The sequence below is a fragment of the Mus musculus genome, chromosome 3 (assembly GCF_000001635.26).
Source record: "Mus musculus strain C57BL/6J chromosome 3, GRCm38.p6 C57BL/6J".
In the NCBI taxonomy this organism is placed as follows: Eukaryota; Metazoa; Chordata; class Mammalia; order Rodentia; family Muridae; genus Mus; species Mus musculus.
In genome coordinates this window covers 62485865-62504382 of record NC_000069.6, presented here as the reverse complement: position 1 = coordinate 62504382, position 18518 = coordinate 62485865, and the positions used below count along the sequence as shown (strand labels likewise).

General features: G+C 36.4%; 1 protein-coding gene across 5 annotated transcripts in view; it reads left to right on the top strand.

Moving 5' to 3' along the window:
- The window catches only part of Dhx36 (DEAH (Asp-Glu-Ala-His) box polypeptide 36), a 39020-nt gene that overhangs the window by 2652 nt on the left and 17850 nt on the right, over nt 1-18518 (top strand). For 4 of the 5 annotated variants that reach the window (XM_011240238.2, XM_030252839.1, NM_028136.2 and 1 more), the window contains exons 2-13: nt 2285-2409; nt 3315-3549; nt 6255-6293; nt 7484-7654; nt 8846-8925; nt 9965-10039; nt 10487-10653; nt 11951-12032; nt 15345-15485; nt 15736-15838; nt 16166-16253; nt 17318-17373. In XM_011240238.2, coding sequence (XP_011238540.1) covers nt 2285-2409; nt 3315-3549; nt 6255-6293; nt 7484-7654; nt 8846-8925; nt 9965-10039; nt 10487-10653; nt 11951-12032; nt 15345-15485; nt 15736-15838; nt 16166-16253; nt 17318-17373 — 1362 coding nt within the window. Of the gene's footprint in view, nt 1-2284; nt 2410-3314; nt 3550-6254; nt 6294-7483; nt 7655-8845; nt 8926-9964; nt 10044-10486; nt 10654-11950; nt 12033-15344; nt 15486-15735; nt 15839-16165; nt 16254-17317; nt 17374-18518 lie in introns of all 5 variants that reach the window. The other variant, XM_011240240.3, reaches the window with a different exon arrangement.

The following is an 18518-nucleotide window of genomic DNA, read 5'->3' as shown; positions in this document are numbered from 1 at the left end:
GAGGAAGAGAAGACCGGGGAGAAAATTCAAGGGTGGAATACCCAGAGGTGGGGAGAAGGGCATGGAAATTGATAGTGGCAGGCAGTCGAATTCTGGAGACGAGGAAATGGAGCACTTGCCAGTAGGTTTGCTGGTGATGCTGAAAACTAGAACATAGCTTTAGGCCTGGGGAAACGAAACGGCGGGGATGATTTCACTTTGTATGTTTGGTGGAGAGGTTGGGCATTAATGACTGCTGATTTTCTGTTTGGGCCTTGAGCGCCAGATATTGTGAGAGGTTCTACCATTCATTATAGGATGGGCATAGCTTCTCTACAAAATCTGTAGAGATCCAGATTCAGGTTTCTGTTAATGATTAGTACAATTAGGAAAATCTCATCATTGCTTTAATTGACTTAAAAAGGTCCTCTTTTAACCTTGACTACCACAGGGACATAAAAGCACAGTCCATATACCATCTACCTAAGTTCCACTTAAATAATCCGTAATTCCTAAGGTTTCTTTATTCTCTTTTTAAACTATTTTATCTTTCAATTAATATGTGGACTTTTTCCTTCTTGAGTTCTTTAATCTAATAGGCTCATATTTTGACCACTCTTGATTCCCCATTGCCTGTGAATTCATGTGCACATGTTCTGAAGTAGACCTATCTTGTTTCTCCAACTTGAATATGCATAGGATTCACCTGGCACCTAGTTAAAGTAAATGACCGGACAGAGCCAGAGAGTCTACTTCTCTAACAGACTTACACATGATGCCAGCGTTACTCGCCATGTAGGTCATTCCAGCTGTAAAGTGGGCAACACATAATTAGAGGAAGAGAAGACCGGGGAGAAAATTCAAGGGTGGAATACCCAGAGGTGGGGAGAAGGGCATGGAAATTGATAGTGGCAGGCAGTCGAATTCTGGAGACGAGGAAATGGAGCACTTGCCAGTAGGTTTGCTGGTGATGCTGAAAACTAGAACATAGCTTTAGGCCTGGGGAAACGAAACGGCGGGGATGATTTCACTTTGTATGTTTGGTGGAGAGGTTGGGCATTAATGACTGCTGATTTTCTGTTTGGGCCTTGAGCGCCAGATATTGTGAGAGGTTCTACCATTCATTATAGGATGGGCATAGCTTCTCTACAAAATCTGTAGAGATCCAGATTCAGGTTTCTGTTAATGATTAGTACAATTAGGAAAATCTCATCATTGCTTTAATTGACTTAAAAAGGTCCTCTTTTAACCTTGACTACCACAGGGACATAAAAGCACAGTCCATATACCATCTACCTAAGTTCCACTTAAATAATCCGTAATTCCTAAGGTTTCTTTATTCTCTTTTTAAACTATTTTATCTTTCAATTAATATGTGGACTTTTTCCTTCTTGAGTTCTTTAATCTAATAGGCTCATATTTTGACCACTCTTGATTCCCCATTGCCTGTGAATTCATGTGCACATTATTAAGTATGGATTATAAAGAAGTTGAGGTTTGTAGGCTCATAATTTTGGAAGAATATTTTGTTAAACTTCCTATATAAAATGAAAGTCTTCAAAGAATTACGTTTGACATTTGTTTTTATTTGCATTGGCATTTCATTTCATTGCTGCATGTTTAGGATTTCTATAGCCTCTAAAGACTGCCTTTTCTAGTTCTGATACTTTCTTCATTTTTATCACCTGAAGCAGCTACTGCATTAGCCATCTCTGAATACCCAACAGTTCCTTATGAAATCAGCCATCAAAGTTTATTTACTATACAGAAGTATAACAACTGTCAGCTATTTACCATCAAAAAATTTTCAGCTTTTTTGTCACACAGTTTATTTTTGTTAATATTTTAAAGAAACGTCTGTATTTATTGGCTTTGCTATTGTTTAAATAAGACTGCATGCTGTTCATAGCATAATGGTATTTATACACTTTTCAAGATCTGTTTAGAGGACTTGAGTTTTGATTATTGGACATTTGTAAGCATTTGGAGGTGGAATCTAAAGAGACCAAAGTGATAGGAAGAGACAAGAAAGCTCTACTGCCAGTCATCTGTAGAGCAGATTTTGTAAGCACATGACAGGCTAAAAGGCCTAGCAGGACATACAAATGTTGCCATGAATTTCACCTAGGAAGGGAGATTAGGCTAGAGGGCAAGCATGGTTAAGTATAACTTACTTGTACATATGTTGAACATACAATACTTTGTCTCTAGCAAATTAGAATTAGTATATTTTCATCTTAAATATAAAGTCATTTTATGCATGTTTGTATGTATTAACAGATCCTTTTTCTTTTTTACAAAATAGAGAGCTGTAGTGCACATGGATGAACGTCGAGAAGAGCAAATTGTGCAGCTGCTGAATTCAGTCCAAGCTAAGACTGACAAAGATTCAGAAGCGCAGATATCCTGGTTTGCTCCTGAGGATCATGGGTAAAATAAAAATATTCTCATAAAGAGTAGCAAAGAGTAAAACACAGGTGTTGTGACATTGCCTAAACAAAAAACACAAAACAACAGTAACAAAACCAAAAAACACCCAAAAATTACTCTCCTCATTCTCTTCATTAATTGAATTTAGTCTTCTGAAATCCTTTTTAGTGTTGAGCAAATAGATTTGAAGAAAATAATAATAATTTTATTTTTTTGAGAAAGGATTTCTCTGTGCAGTCTTGGTTGTCTTAGAAATAACTCTGTTGTAGACCAGGGTGGTCTTGAATCCAGAGATTGCTTGTCTCTTTCTCCCGAGTTCTGGGATTAAGGGTGTGTACCATCTCGCCCAGCACTAAGAAAGACAACTTTCAATAGCATGTTCCCTAAATGTCAGGAGTGGGTATTCTGTGTAAGATATTGATATTTGTACTCTTTACCTGTCATCTTCTCTTTCCAACATTCTTCCATGGGGCAAGTCTCCATAAAGTTAAATTGCTGCAGTTTCAGAAGGTTGGAAAACCTTATATATATTAAAGTGTTTGGGGGCTGTGTAATGCAGCTTACCATTTACATCTCACCAAAGGGCAGCAGACAGCAACACAGCTAAAATAAACCAAATGCTTGAAAATCAGGAAAAGCAAAACAGCTGAAATGGCTGCAAGAAATGAGTGACTATTGTGTGGATTTTAATTTCTTAAAGTCCTCAGGGAATAAATTACCTGATAATATGCATTTAAAAGGACAGAAAAGTTTGAATGCAGTATAGGAATCTAAGCATATTTCGTGAGTGCACTGTAGTGCTCTCGGTGTTGGAGATTTTGAAGTATTTAAAGAATGATGTTTTGTTCCAAGTCCTGAGCAGCTCTTCATCTACTTTTTTCTCTCTCTCTATTTTGTGATTATAGGTATGGTACTGAAGTTTCTTCAGAGAAAAAAATAAACTCAGAGAAGAAACTTGACAACCAGGAAAAGAAATTGCTAAACCAAGAAAAAAAGACATTTAGGATCACAGACAAATCATATATTGACCGAGATTCTGAGTATTTATTGCAAGAAAATGAGCCAAACCTAAGCTTAGATCAACATTTACTGGAAGATTTACAAAGGAAAAAAACTGACCCTCGATATATAGAGATGCAGGTAATGTGAAGCAAATTGTAGAAAATCACTCATTCTTGTCCGTCCCTGAAAAGAAGTGGGTTTGTGGTTGAAGAACTGTTCAATCTAGATGAATGAGATTCTAAAATCAAGATTTCTCCGTGGGAAGACTTTCTTTGTTGTAGAGAAATGTAGACTGGAAAGTCCATACAGCCTATATAGTGTATCTTACTGACAGGCAGATGCTTGCTAATGTCATTGGGAACAGTTTTCTAGTCGAGTTTCGTGAGAATTCATGAGTTCAGACAGGTAAATTGTCAGAATTATGACGTTTCTTCCAGTTCAGGCTTCCTTTCTCTTAACAGATGATAAAATTAAAAATTTCAAAAGCTAGGTGATTCATTTTGTGTTTACCAACATTTCAGTATGCTGCTGCATCAAGGACTAAAGTTTTATGAATTACCCAAGAACTACCTGTCTTGACAGATAAGCTGTTTAAAGTCCCCCTCCAGTTAAAATGTAAAATTGTATAATTTCTGTGTGTTTTAGATATTAGATGTGATAGAGTCTTCAAATGTGCAGAAATACATATTTAGGGGAATATCTGGTTTTCTGGAGTTCGTATCTTGTAAATATATAGTGCTACTTTTGAGCAGGCACACTACTGAATCTTTGAGAAAGGTTTAACCTATTGGTCAGTTTGATCAAGGTTGAATTTTCTCTTGTAGATTAGCTAAAATTGACCAGGGTCCAAATTATATAGCTCTTTAATGACCACAAGAAGCAATACGATTTGGACGCTGGTGAGTGAGACGTAATGAGGTCAGTTAATTTAGAATCTTTAGACTGGGAGAACTTTTATGTTATGAAGAGTTGGTTACTGTCTCTTTGCACAAAATTCAGATGGGTAGATAGATGCTCTAGCATTAAAAAAAAAAAATCTTCCTTTTTCCCAGTCACTGATAAATGCTTCATTTCTATTAAAATTTAGGCATATTTACAATTCAATTTTTTGTTGGCGTGAGTGTGGGTGTGTGCGTGTGGAGGCCAGAAGTATCAGTCCTTAGAAATCACCCACCTGGGATGTTTTGTTTTTGAGACAGAGTCTCTGTACCTCTGCCTAGCCTTGAACTCCCAGAAGTCTGCTTGTTTCTTCCTCTCCAGTGTTAAGATTAAAGAAGTATCACCATGTCTGGCCCCTCCTTGGGCTTTTTGAGAACTGGTCTCCCGCTCTTCTGGAGCTCAGCAAGTAAGCTAGGTTGGCTGGCCAGAAGCCCTAGTGTCTGCCTATTGACTTTCCTAATGCTAGCATACCATACCTGTTCTTGTTTCACATGTAAGTGTCTGTTTGCTATTTCAGAGAGAAGAGGGAGGTGTTATGGCAGCAGCCGTGGGGCAGAGGTGGGGGTGGTTACTGTGCTTGTGAGTGCAGGCGCCCATGGAGGCTAAAAGAGGGCATTGTCTTCTCTTGAGCCAGAGTGACAGGTGGTAGGCAGTCAACAACCTCGGTGCTTAAAACTGAATTCAGGTCAGGTCCTCTGGAGGACCAGGACTGTTTCTTAATGGCTGAGCCATCTTTCAACCTTTACCCCTAAAATGCAGTTTAATCCTCCTTGGTAATACACAATATTTCTCCCTCTCCCCTTTCTCCTGGGCATGCATATATTTGTGTGAGTGTGTGTATGTGTTGAGACGGGGGGGAGATGGGTGTGTACTTATAGAGAACAGATGTTGATGTTGGATGTTGGGTATCTTCTACCTTAATTTCTGAGACAGGGTCTCTAACTGAACCTGAACCTCATTTACAAAAAGGGAATATGTATTATAACTTGAAAAGCAACAATAAAAATAATAGCTTATACATTAAGATGGCTGTATTTGATGATATGTATATTAACATTTTTTGATATTATGAAATAATTTAAAAGTCATAAAAGAAATTTGTATGAAGGCTCACTTTAATTCATCACAGTGACTGTCTTGTTTGTGTTACTGGGAAAAAAGCAAAAACCATACCATAAGTGTGGTAATAATGTCCTGGATTAGCTAGAATTGTTCTTAATTTTTATTCTGAATATTAGTTTTTAAGTTAAGAGTTATTTTTGTTTTTTAATAAGAAAGTTGTTCAAACTATCTCGTGTTCTATGCTGCTGCTGATTTTATCTAATTAGTATAAATTCTAGTACTTCTTAGTATATGGGTATAGAGTTCCAGAATTATTTCTAAAATTCACAAGAAGTTGTTAACATCAATCAAATAATTTGCTCTTTTTATTATTCTGTTTGTTATCTGCCAAGCTGTATGTCTGACAAAAAGCTATCTGTGTCAAAAATTATTGTTTGTATATAAAAATGATTTTCAGTGAGATCTGTGGCAAACCTGATGAAGTTATACAGGCTTTGGTGCCCAGAAATTAACAGAAACTTACAGTCCTGAAATGAAGTACTAAATTTCCTCTTTAAGCTAAAGGCACTTGCCCAGAAATCATCATTGGCTCTGTTCTGGTGCCTGTTGCATTAGGAAATGGTACATGAGTGAGTAGGGAAAAGAATGACATAGAAGTAGTCTGTGGTGACCACACAGAATAGAAGTAGGTAGGCAGCTTTTTCCTTCTAACCTTGAAGAATGTACTTCTGCTTAAGTCATGGTATTTCACAAATGCACTATAAAAGAGGAAAATACTCTTGCTCTATTATATTTAGATAAGATACGTTTATTCTGAGAATGATTTTTTATTTTAATTTCAGCGTTTCAGAAAAAAGCTGCCTTCATATGGAATGCAGAAGGTAAAAAATTCTTTCTACTGTTTAATTTGATTTGCACAAAAGTTAACTACATTTTTAAAAAAAGAAAAAAAAAACCTTCTTCATTGACAAGAAATACAACTTGGTGAGCCTTCTTCCATAGAGAAGTTAACTGCATGCTTTGGTGCTCTTGAAAGGTAAAAAAGAACCAAAAAAAAAAAAAAAGATTATGAAGTAGTTTTCTAATTTTTTGTCCAAAATCTTTGGAGTTTAAAAAGTAGAATTTCCATATGTATCTCTGGAAGATTATGTTGCTCTTAATGCAAAACCAAGCTCTTGAGTTACAATTGAGGTACTGCCAAGAATAGTGTTATAATGGACTGGTTGAATTTCATCACACAGGCCTGCAAAGAAGAGCATAGTTTTTTCTCTGGCTCTGCCCTTCCAGTCCAATTTATTTATTTATTTTTTCTTCTTTGATTTTCATAGCATTTATAACTACTTGCCATCTCTGTCTGCTCCCCTTCTAGTCCAACATAAACTCTTGAGGTCAGAGTCTGTGCCTGCCATTGCACTGGCATCCAGAACCTGTTGAATGAATGAGTTATGGTCCACTTCTGAGCATAGTCCCTTCGTATCTGTGGGGATTTGTTCTGGCCCCTTTGAAATATAGGACTGCAGAACAAACCTGTATCCACTCAGATGTTCGAGTACTTTATATGAAATGGTATCTTATTTTCCTATAAGCTACATGTGTTCTTCTATATAATTTAAATCATCTCTTGATGACTTAATGTCTCTAATAATACGTGTAAATGCTATATAATTATGCACTGTATTGCTAAGGAAATTTTGACACGTTCAGTGTAGTTATAATTGCTTCTTCAAAAGCTTTAGTTCTGCAAATGCAGAAGCCATGGGTTTTGAGGAACAAACATTTACCAGCTGTGTTGTTTAAACTGGAAACTTGTTCTCATGATATATGTTGCTAGACTAGATAGTTATAATTTAAATATAAGTTTTATATTATAATATATAACATTCTTGAAGTAACGTGATGGTTTTATTTAAGTAGTAAATTGTTAGTATGAAGAATATTAGTGTGTATCGAAAATGTTAAAATAGTTATTTCCTCCAAGAGTTACCTAGATACCTGATTTACTTTTCTGAATGGAATCTTAAATACTTTTTCAATATGTGCTGTTCTTCACTCGTGTTCTCTTTTGAACTAGGAGCTGGTAAATCTAATCAATAACCATCAGGTGACAGTAATAAGTGGTGAAACTGGTTGTGGCAAAACCACTCAGGTTACGCAGTTCATCTTGGATAACTACATCGAAAGAGGAAAAGGGTCTGCCTGCAGAATAGTGTGTACTCAGCCGAGAAGAATTAGTGCCATTTCAGTAAGTAGGCTCTAGCTTGTGAAAGTTCTTTCTCCTTTGGGTAACTTTCATTGAGCTGAACTGGTTTTTAAGGTTTGCAGTGGTTCTTTATTCGGCTTAAGATTTGTCCCTATGAGAGCAAGTGCTTAATTGGCAAATATTTGATAATAAATACAAAAAAAGTAGAGATTTCTCTTGAATACTTGCAAACTCAAGTTAAAGTAATTCCAGTACAAATCTAAAAAATGAAAGCCAACAAATGTTTAAAGAATTGATTCGCAAACAACTTCTTCTCCATGAAATGCTTTAACTTCTGCCACTAGGCTTACTCCTTGTTCTTTTCATGGTCTGTGCCTTCCTTCAGTGTCTGAGTACATGGGGACATGAATACTAGTGACAATAGGAAGCTGTATTTTCCATTTGAAGCTGTATTTCTATAGGCAGTGAGAGTTTGGTTTTGTTTTGTTTTGTTTTGTTTTAAGCATTCTTTTCTGCATGTATGCCTCCATGCTAGAAGAGAGCATCAGATCTCATTATAGATGATTGTGGGCCACGATGTGGTTGCAGGTAATTGAACTCAGGACCTCTGGAAGAGCAGCCAGTATCTGATCAGCCCAAAGTGAGTTTTAATGAAGCTCTTCTGAGGAAGCTTAGGCTGAGTGATTTAGCATAGATAATGTCAGTCCAGATTTGCAGAAGTGATACAAGTTAGCAATGATTATTATTAAATTTCATTTCCCATTTTGTATTTGATAGCCATTACTTTTGAAAACAACTGACCAAAGACTAGGAGTTAAATATCAGTCTCTACTACAAATAAAAAAGAACAATAAATAGAGTAAATTAGAAATTATCAATATGTACTTATTTTCAAGTTATAGTTTTTGTTTGGACTATCGTCTCCCAACTATAGAGAGTCAAAAAGAAAATAGTTAATGAGAGAATCTCATGAAAGATGTTTGAAAATAGTGATACCACGAGAGCTTGGACTTGAGGGTCTTTATGAAGATGAATGAGAAGTAAGCAAAAGAAGCTGGTAGTGTGTCATGCTCAGAGCACCGCTCAGCTTCAGGTACCTCAGACTTTAGTATTTCTAGTTTCTAAACTCATCTGAAGGGCAACTACTTTTTTAACAACCCCCAATTTTCATGACAGTTAAGTACATTTATCTAAAGGAATTTGCTTTTTAATACAACTGTGTTTTATTTAAAGGTCGCTGAGAGAGTGGCCACAGAAAGGGCAGAGTCTTGTGGCAATGGTAATAGTACTGGATACCAGATTCGTCTTCAAAGGTAAACACTGTTCATTTCAGGTCATTCATTGTATATACGTAGATAGATGTTAGTGTAGCTTTGAATCAGGAGATTTTTCGTCCTCCTCTTTTATGTTGGTTCTTATTATTAACATTAATATATACTTTACATGTATTAAATTATATTTATTTGTGTGTGCACATGTGTGTATATACTACAGAAGGAGGGAGGTGGGGGGATGAGTAAGGGGACAAACTGCAGGAGTCAGTTCTCTTTACCACATGATTCTTGGGGATTAAACTAGGTTCATAGGCTTGACGCCAGTCAGGCATCTCAGCATACCCTTGGATAAGTTTTTGAAAGACAAGCCAGCGGGGTTTATTGAGAAGTAAAGAATAGTTCCCTGCATGGTTTTGCTACAAAATGAGTTCCCCTAGAATTAGTGTTTAAAGCAGTTTTAATATTAGTTGGCATGTTATCATAAGTTCATCTTTGAATCCAAAAGGTATCGTTTTTTAAAATGAGCTTTTAACAGTAAGGAAGATTAGAAATAATATTTTAGTAGCATTAGTAGATCCATTTAGTGGATCATTATTTCTGTCAAATGAACTGCTGTCTTGTACATTTTGATACTACTTAATCTACCCTTTGATAGAATTTATTAATATTTGCATCATTAGCCATTATCAACCTTTTTTTGTTTGTTTTTTGTTTTTTTTTGGGGGGGGGGGTTCAAGACAGGGTTGATTATCAATCTTTAATAAACTTATTTGATCCTTGCTCCTTTCCTGGAGTTCAAGTTGCTTGCTCCATTTCAATGAGCAGAATTAGAGTTCTGCTTACCAAACCAGAAGTTTAGGCCCATCAATTCATTCAGTCTTTGAATGATAAAGGTTATGCATGTCAAAAGAAATAATCTTAGCATCAAAGTAGTCTTAAGGCTAGTATCTTCTATTATTGTGGTAAATGGTTTCATAAATAAAAATTACTTACAAAGATTTCTTATCAAACTTCTGTGGAACTCTACTTTTTAAGAAAACCACACCAAGAATCAATAAATTGTGTCTTCTATTCACAGTCGGTTGCCAAGGAAACAAGGTTCTATCTTATACTGCACAACAGGAATCATTCTTCAGTGGCTCCAGTCCGACTCGTGAGTATGTTTCAGTGAAGAGATAAAATTCTAGCAATGAACTGCGTAGGGTAGCTTATGTTTGTAACCCCAGCACTTGAGAGGTGAAGGTAGGCGGGATCAGGAACCCAGTCCAGCCCTGTCTACATGACACTCTTCCTCCTCATCCCCCACAGTTATAGAAACAAGCGCTACATAGGTATCCAAACACGCAATTTTTGTTTGTTTGATTGGTTGGTTTTGTTTTCTGTTTGTTTTTTTTTTTCCCCCCGGGGACATGTTTCCCTCTGTAGACCATCAGGCTGACATTGAACTCAGAGTTCTGCCTACCTCTGCCTCCTGAGTGCTGGGATTAAAAATGTACCACCACTGTCCAGCCAAAGATGTAACTATTAAACAGGACTGTGTTGTTAATAATGGTGGTTTTCAATTTTATACTAAAATGTAAATTTCACACTTGTCTTCTAGACGTTTGTCCAGTGTTAGTCATATTGTACTTGATGAAATTCATGAAAGGAATCTACAGTCGGATGTTTTAATGACTGTTATTAAAGATCTTCTCCATTTTCGATCTGATCTCAAAGTAATATTGATGAGTGCAACTTTGAATGCTGAGAAATTTTCAGAATATTTTGGTGAGTAAAGTTTGGTATGTTAGAAGAGGTATCAAAAGCCAAAAAGTTTAACTTTAAAACAAAAATATCTGCATAATACTAGGTATAATAAAATTGAATGTTTACTAATATATTATATCTTACCTCTGTATTCTAGTTTCCTAGATGACTAAGCCTGCTTTTTAAGTGGTAGTAACATCACTTCTCTCCCAATAACCTGTTTCTTGGTGCTGTCAGACAAGGAGCTGACATCAATGAGTCAAACCCCAGGACTAAATTGTTCTACCCTTTTTTACGTACAATGAGTCTTCTGTAGCATTGATGTACTGTTATAGGCTAAGCTGACAGTTTGCTAATGATAACATCAGTGTCCGCTTAGTCCAGGTAGTAGTTAGCTGTCTCTATTCACCATGTCTAACAGCTTGCCTATAGATACAGCTTCAGTTTTGCACATGAAGATGTAGCCTCTGAACTGTTAAAATAACTTATCTGAGGTTGTGTAATTAACAGGGGTGAACATTACATCATTAACAGAGATTCTGAAATTAGATCAGAATACTTGGAAATGTAAATTCTGTAGAATTTTTCCTCAGTGTCTTTCCTCCCAATAGTAATAGAAATATTTGGAGGGAAAGACAGCAGTTGTGTTGTGGTATCAGCATATTTCATTGTATTTTCAGTTTGTAATAATGCCTATAAAATACATATAAGTTTTATTATTCATAGCATTATGATTCATTGGATCAGGTATTATGCCTTTCTGATTGTTAGTAAGGTTGATATGAAGAAGTCAGTTTTATTAAGTGAGATACAGATCAGATAGTGGGCAGGTCTGTTGACCTCTGGTACTGCTTAGCATTTGATTATTGTGTGCTTGATGTGCGTGTTGAGAGAGACAAACGGAATTTCACTGACAGGACTGAGCTAACATGTTAATGAGCTTACGGTGGAAACAGTTTCGTTCCTGTTTTAACTTCCTGCCAGCCTCCACTCAGGGTGCCACAAAGAATAGTGCTCTTTCTCTAGATTGTTGGTAAGGAGGAGCTCGTCATTGCATAATCTTGGATAATAAACGTTTAATGTAGAGTTCAACATAAAATGGCTGTTTAATCTTTAGTGCTATTGTGTATAACTGTGAACACTGTATACAGTTTATAGAAGTAAAATGTTAACTATTAAAACTAAACTTTTTAAGTCATAGAGAAGTAGTGTGGAACTGTTTCTTCGGTTAAGAGTATTTTGCTGGCTTACAGTGTATTGAATTTTAATTTTGAATGTTGTCTATAAAGTCATGGGTCTGTCTTGTCTTCCATTTTAGGTAACTGTCCAATGATACATATACCCGGGTTTACTTTTCCAGTTGTGGAATATCTTTTGGAAGATATCATTGAAAAAATAAGGTAAACAATAGGCAGCAAAATCAGTTAAAAAGCTCTAATGTATTGTCTTCTCATGATACGTTTATCTTTATAGCTCACCATTGGTCATAAATCCATTCATTATGGAGCTCTAAACTTTAACTAGGAGCATTTCCATAGAGAGTGAAGAGGTTTCAAGCTAAAATCATTATCTTATGTGTGATTTCTGCCAGTTTTCCACCAGCACAAATAGAACGTTTTTTCCAAATAATTAATGCTTAATAATAGTCTTCTACCTAGTTTTCTGGATTGTAAATTTAAAAGGGCAGTCTTTACCAAGTGCTACGGCCAGTGGCTTACTTCCTGTGCTTATGCCACATTTTGTAGCTACTCCCTGACACACACAGCTTCTCTGAGCTATGAGGTATATCCTGTACGTCTTCTCATTCTTCTGTACGAGTGGTTCTGACCATCAGCTCTATTGGAAGGGCTCTTGGTCTGGATAATAGGCTACTTGGTACTTTGTCTTCACAAATCTCATCATGTGAATTTCTCTTCCCCAAGTGAGATCCCTGCATATGAAACTTTGCTAACAAATAGTTTGAGTAGGTTGTGTACCATAGTGCCTCAGCCAGTGCACTTTTTATTGCCTCTCAGCACTGGCTGAGAACCAGAACCTGCCTCTAGCGGCCAGCAGCATCCTCTAGCAAGCGGAACAAAATTGTATCTGTTCATTAGTGGCAAAAGGTTAGGAAAGCAACAGGCCCCTGATGCTTAGTCATCAGCATCCAGCTTCTCATTTCCTTGTGATGTATCCTATAGTTTATCAAATATGCTATTCCTAATAGCACAAACTGAAAATACAATTAAATATGCCGATACCACAACACAACTGCTGTCTTTCCCTACAAATATTTCTATTACTATTGGGAGGAAAGACACTGAGGAAAAATTCTACAGAATTTTCTTTTCCAAGTATTCTAATCTAATTTCAGAATCTCTGTTAATGATGTAATGTTCACCCCTGTTAATTATACAACCTCAGATAAGTTATTTTAACAGTTCAGAGGCTACATCCTCATGTGCAACACTGAAGCTGTATCTATAGGCAAGCTGTTAGACATGGTGAATAGAGACAGCTAACTACTACCTGGACTAAGCAGACACTGATGTTACCTGGACACAGTTAAGACTCTTTCTTCATGTCTTTCTATATGTGTACATGCTTTTTCTTCCAGGTTCCCTGTGACACCTTCTTTGTAAATTCCTCCCATCTCCCCCTTTTTGTATTATAGGACTTGTTGACACTCTCATGATTGTAGTGTATCTTTGTCTCTTGCACAAGACTTTTTAAGTTTTTAAAGTTAAAGATTTTGGCTTACTCATTTTGGTTACTTGTACATTCTTATGCCTAGACTATAATGAATGAATGAATAACTTAATATGTGCAGAAACATTTGTAGCATTTTTGAAGACTTTATTATTTAAAATTAAAATTGATATCAGAAAGAATCTACAATTTATTTTACATGGGGAGAAGTCAGCTGAATTTTGGTTAGATGTCTGCTTAACATACATTAAAATTCACATGGAGCTACCTTGGAACATTTTAGAAAAAGGAAAGACTTGGTATATGTATACCTTTAAATTTGTCTTGATAAGGGGTAAAGCTGTTACATAAAGTTTGGGTAAGTGAGTGAGTGAAAAATGAGATGCCATGTCATGAGGAGATTTGAAATGAGATGCAGCCATGAAAGTGGGCAGCAAGGAGAGGGGAGTGTATTTCAGAGAGGAAGGGACTTCTAAAGGAGGTAGTACACAGAGGTCTTGGTTTTATAGTCTGGCCATAAACTTTTATGCACTTAAGTCCTCTTTGAGCTGTTCTCTCTTCTTTTTATCATGCTATACTTACAGTTCCTTTGTAAGAGATTATACACAACAGCTTGGTATGTGACGGTAAATGATGGAGTATCAGCAATCTACATTTCATAATGATTGCCTCCTTAAATTTGCAGGAACTGTTAGAAAGGGGTCTGATGCAAAAGAAAGTGTCACCCTCCAGCTTCAGGAGTAGGGAGGGTGCAGGAGGATGATCTTTTGGGTAGAGATTTTTTTTTGTCAGTCAGAGATAGCTCCTTCCTTGAGAAGGCAGCAGCACAGCAGGAAGTAGGAGGACAGAGACACTGGCTAGATGACTAGTAGGACAGAACATGGAGAGTTGTGACTGAGTGGCTGAGAAGTAGGTGAAGGATACTTCTGAGTGTTTGAAGTCACTGGGAAGGAACGAGCTTTGTACTTAAACTTCTAATTGCATCTCAGTCTGTCTCACATTGCTGAACCTCAGGTTGGTGCCTTTATATGTAGTAAAGACTTAGGGAGACCCTGGCCAATGGTACCAAATAGGAAAGGTGATTTCCACATTTTGGTGTTTGCTATATACCAGGCACTTTATCACTTTTTTTTTAAAAAAATTCTCATGGTAATAATAGGTTAAGAGTATGAACTGCACAAATCTGATTAAAGCCTGGAAGATCAATGCCTTCTAAAAGACCACAACTAGTCAGTGCCAGAGCAGGGAGAGGCATCGCTTCCATCTGACTCCACTCATCCTCCTCATTCCATCTGAATGTTGTCCTCTGAACCCTATTGGGGGGGGGGGGGTCAAAGACTAGCTTCAGCTTTCCTTTGCCCTTTCTTACCCTCTGCCTTTCAAGAGCTCATAGTGCAAGTGAATAATTCCTGGACACGTGGACTTCCTTTGTCTCTAACGTCCGCTATAGATCTATGGAGTCACTATAGCACTAGGCAGAACACATACAACTTAAATGCTAATCCCAGATCTCCCCTAACCTGTAACTGTGACAGCAGAACCGTGCAGTTGCTAGCATGGATCTGATACTCGTGGAGTTATTAATTTAAATCCTTGGAATTCAGGAATTACTTTATATGCTTCACAGGGGATTCCTATATATAATTTGGTTTGGAAAATCTTTCAAAGTTTATTAAGCAGTCATTAAGTCTTATTGGACCTTCTCATAACTAAAAACTTTTATTTTGGAGCAAACTTAAAATTGAAGCTAAAAGTCAACTGAGAAATCATTTTTCGTTGAGATTATTAAGATGGCATATAGTCTTATGGTCTTCAGCAGGGAATACTTTTTATCCTAAATGAGAAGTTTCAGGTATTAACAATTAACATCTTAAATTAATATTTTGAGCAACATTCTCTAAAAAATATAGTGAAAATATTCTTTAGAATCTGGTTTCAAGTAATCAGTGTAAGAAAACTCAGGCATACTTAAAAGCTATAATGTTTCAAATGTGGGGAAATGTATAATAATCTTTTTATTTTAGATATGTTCCAGACCAAAAAGAACATAGATCCCAGTTCAAGAGGGGTTTCATGCAGGGTCATGTAAATAGACAAGAAAAAGAAGAAAAAGAGGCCATCTATAAGGAACGCTGGCCAGCGTATATAAAGGAACTGCGGACAAGGTAAGTCTGTTTGAGGTATGCACACAGTGGCTGAAGCAAGTAGGACTCTTCTGATAAGAGTGTACTTGAGCCGAGCGAATCTCATTCTACCTATGCTGCTGTGCTGACGTACCTGCTGTTGTTTGTCTTAATTGTCTCTTCTCTGGAGACGTTTGCTCTTATGCAGACTGACTTAACTTTAAGGTTTACTTTTGCGTAACTCATGGAAAACAGCATGCATTTCATGACTTTCTGTGTCATTTTGGTGTAGATACTCTGCAAGTACCGTAGATGTTTTGCAAATGATGGATGATGATAAAGTTGATCTGAATTTGATTGCTGCCCTTATTCGATACATTGTTTTGGAAGAAGAGGTTAGTTTTTTAGTTTTTCTTCAAGTAATTTTAAATTTTATTATGCATCAAACAAAGCAATAAAAAACTCATTTTCCTAAATGCTTTTTAAAAAGTGGACTAGAAGAAAATCTCAAAATAACATTTAGGCATTTAGCCCATTTAAAGAAAAGATTAAACAAATATCTCTAAATTGTAGGTCTATGTTTTTTTAAAAGGTTGGGTATTCACTTAAATAGTAACTAAAATTCAGAGCTACTCTAATTTTAACGAGAATTTAAGTGTGCATGGAATTGTTAGTGTGGTTATTGATTTGATTTCCTTATCTGTAATTTCCTGCTTATATAGGATGGTGCAATATTGGTCTTTCTACCAGGCTGGGACAATATCAGTACTTTGCATGATCTCTTGATGTCACAAGTGATGTTTAAATCAGGTATTGCATAAATGTCTTATACTATATGATACCAAGACTGACTTTAGAATTCATGTAGTCTGTGGAATCCACTCCTCTCCCCTTGTCTGATTGAAGAAGTTGTTACTTATGTGTCTTCATCAGTGTAGGATTTTGTTCACTGAAGTCCATTTCGCTTTTTTCTTTAAGAAATTGAATGTTTTCTAAAAGCTCTGAGCTATAAGATGGGATGTATATTGTGAAACTTCTCAGTTTTATGAAAGTATCGTTTTACTGCTTCTTTAAACTTGCCTAACAAAATTGAACTTTAAAGTTAAAATATTGGTATTTAGGGGCTTTCAATCTTTCCCCCCTCTCATAGGAGGTTTTATTAATGGTTAGGATGAAGTTAATGGCCTTTTATGAATGTGATTTTTGATAGACAACTCCCACCATAGAGAATTTTAAGAATTTGTACAGGGACTGGAGATGAGGCTCAATGATTACTGCTCTTCCTGAGGATCTGAGTTCAAGTCATACCACTCCTCATTCTATTTGAATGTTGTCCTCTGAACCCTGTCGTGGGGGGGGGGGGGGTGTCAAAGACTAGCTTCAGCTTCCCTTTGCCCTTTCTTACCCTCTGCCTTTCAAGAGCTCATAGTGCAAGTGAATAATTCCTGGACACGTGGACTTCCTTTGTCTCTAACGTCCGCAATAGCACTATGGAGTCACTATAGCACTAGGCAGAACACATAGGCAGTTCTTATAACTCCAGTTCAGGGCATCTAGTTCAGTCTTCTGACTGTCACAGGCTCCCATACACATAGCATATAGACACAGAAAGACACACACATATTAATAGAAAAAATGCTTTTAATCTTGAAAAGAATTAGTAAGCAAATGTTTATCAATATAAAATAGATCAACAAAGTAAAATGTCAACGGTCACATTAGAGTACTCAAAACAATTGTAGTAAAACTTGGTTTTACTGTATGTAGAAGTATAAGTTAAAAACTATGTGATTCAGCAGCTGAATTTATTATTCCATACATGTGCTATATATGTTTTATGGGGCTTTAATTTAATTTAATTTTTTAAATTTCAGATAAGTTTCTCATTATACCTTTACATTCACTGATGCCTACCGTCAACCAGACACAGGTATGTTGTTAAATTTGTTTTCAGTCTTTCAGATTGAGACAAATTTTACACTTAAGATTGTAAGAGCCAAAGGAATTGAAAGTTTGATGTGAGTTCTCATCTCCTAGAAATGTCAGAGAAGCAACATGCATGAAATCTCATCAACATGGCTTTTTTTTTTAATTAAAATGTAATTATATTGTTTTACCCCCTTCCCTATTCTCCCTCCAACTCTACCTATGCACTACCCCTTACTCTTTTAAATTCATGTTCTCTATTTCTTTAATGAGGTTGTTAGTGGGATGTGTGTGTATGCACACATGCATACATTCTTAAATGTATAAATATTTCCTGATGAGTCTGTAAAATGTTGCTTAAATATATGTAATTATTAGGGCTTGTCACCTGGTATTGTTTAACCAAATGGTATGCTTTGCCCAAAGAAAGACTATTTCTCCTTATCTCAGCATTCCCTAAGTGCCTGTATTTCACTGTCTAGGGTTGAGGCCTTGAAGGCTTTCCCTTTTCATTGTTAGCATGTCCAATGATGAGGTCCTTGATCAGTTCTTTTGTAGGCAGCCATGTTGATGAGATTTCATCGGTGTTGTTTCTCTGACATTCGAGGAGATGAGAACTTACATCAAGCTTTCCATTCCTTTGGCTCTTACAATCTTTCTGCCCAATCTTCTGCTATGATCTCTGAGCCTTAGGTGCAGGGGTTGTGTTGTAGATATAAAAGTTGGGTTGCTAAGAACCTGGTGTTCGGGTTTTTATTAAATAGTCTATGCCTCTGAGAGGATTGACATCTTACATGGTAAAATTTCAGTTAAAGTACACACACACACACACACACACACACACACACACACACATTTCCCTCACAGGCTTATTTACCTTTAAAGAAACTTTAAAATAGTGACCCATGTTTAAAATACTTTATAAAGAGCACTTCTTTGGAGAATGTGTAAAGCCATAATTTACTAGAGAATTAATCTTGTTAGTGTTAAGAAAGTATAGAGAAATGGTTTCTTCAGTAACTTGTTTAAGTTTCCTGAATCAAAGAAAAAGTTTATAAATACCACTAAAAAACTCAAGCTAGAAATTAGCTGTGACATAGTATATGCTGGTGTTTGAGATTTTGATTTATTACATTGGCATATTAACAG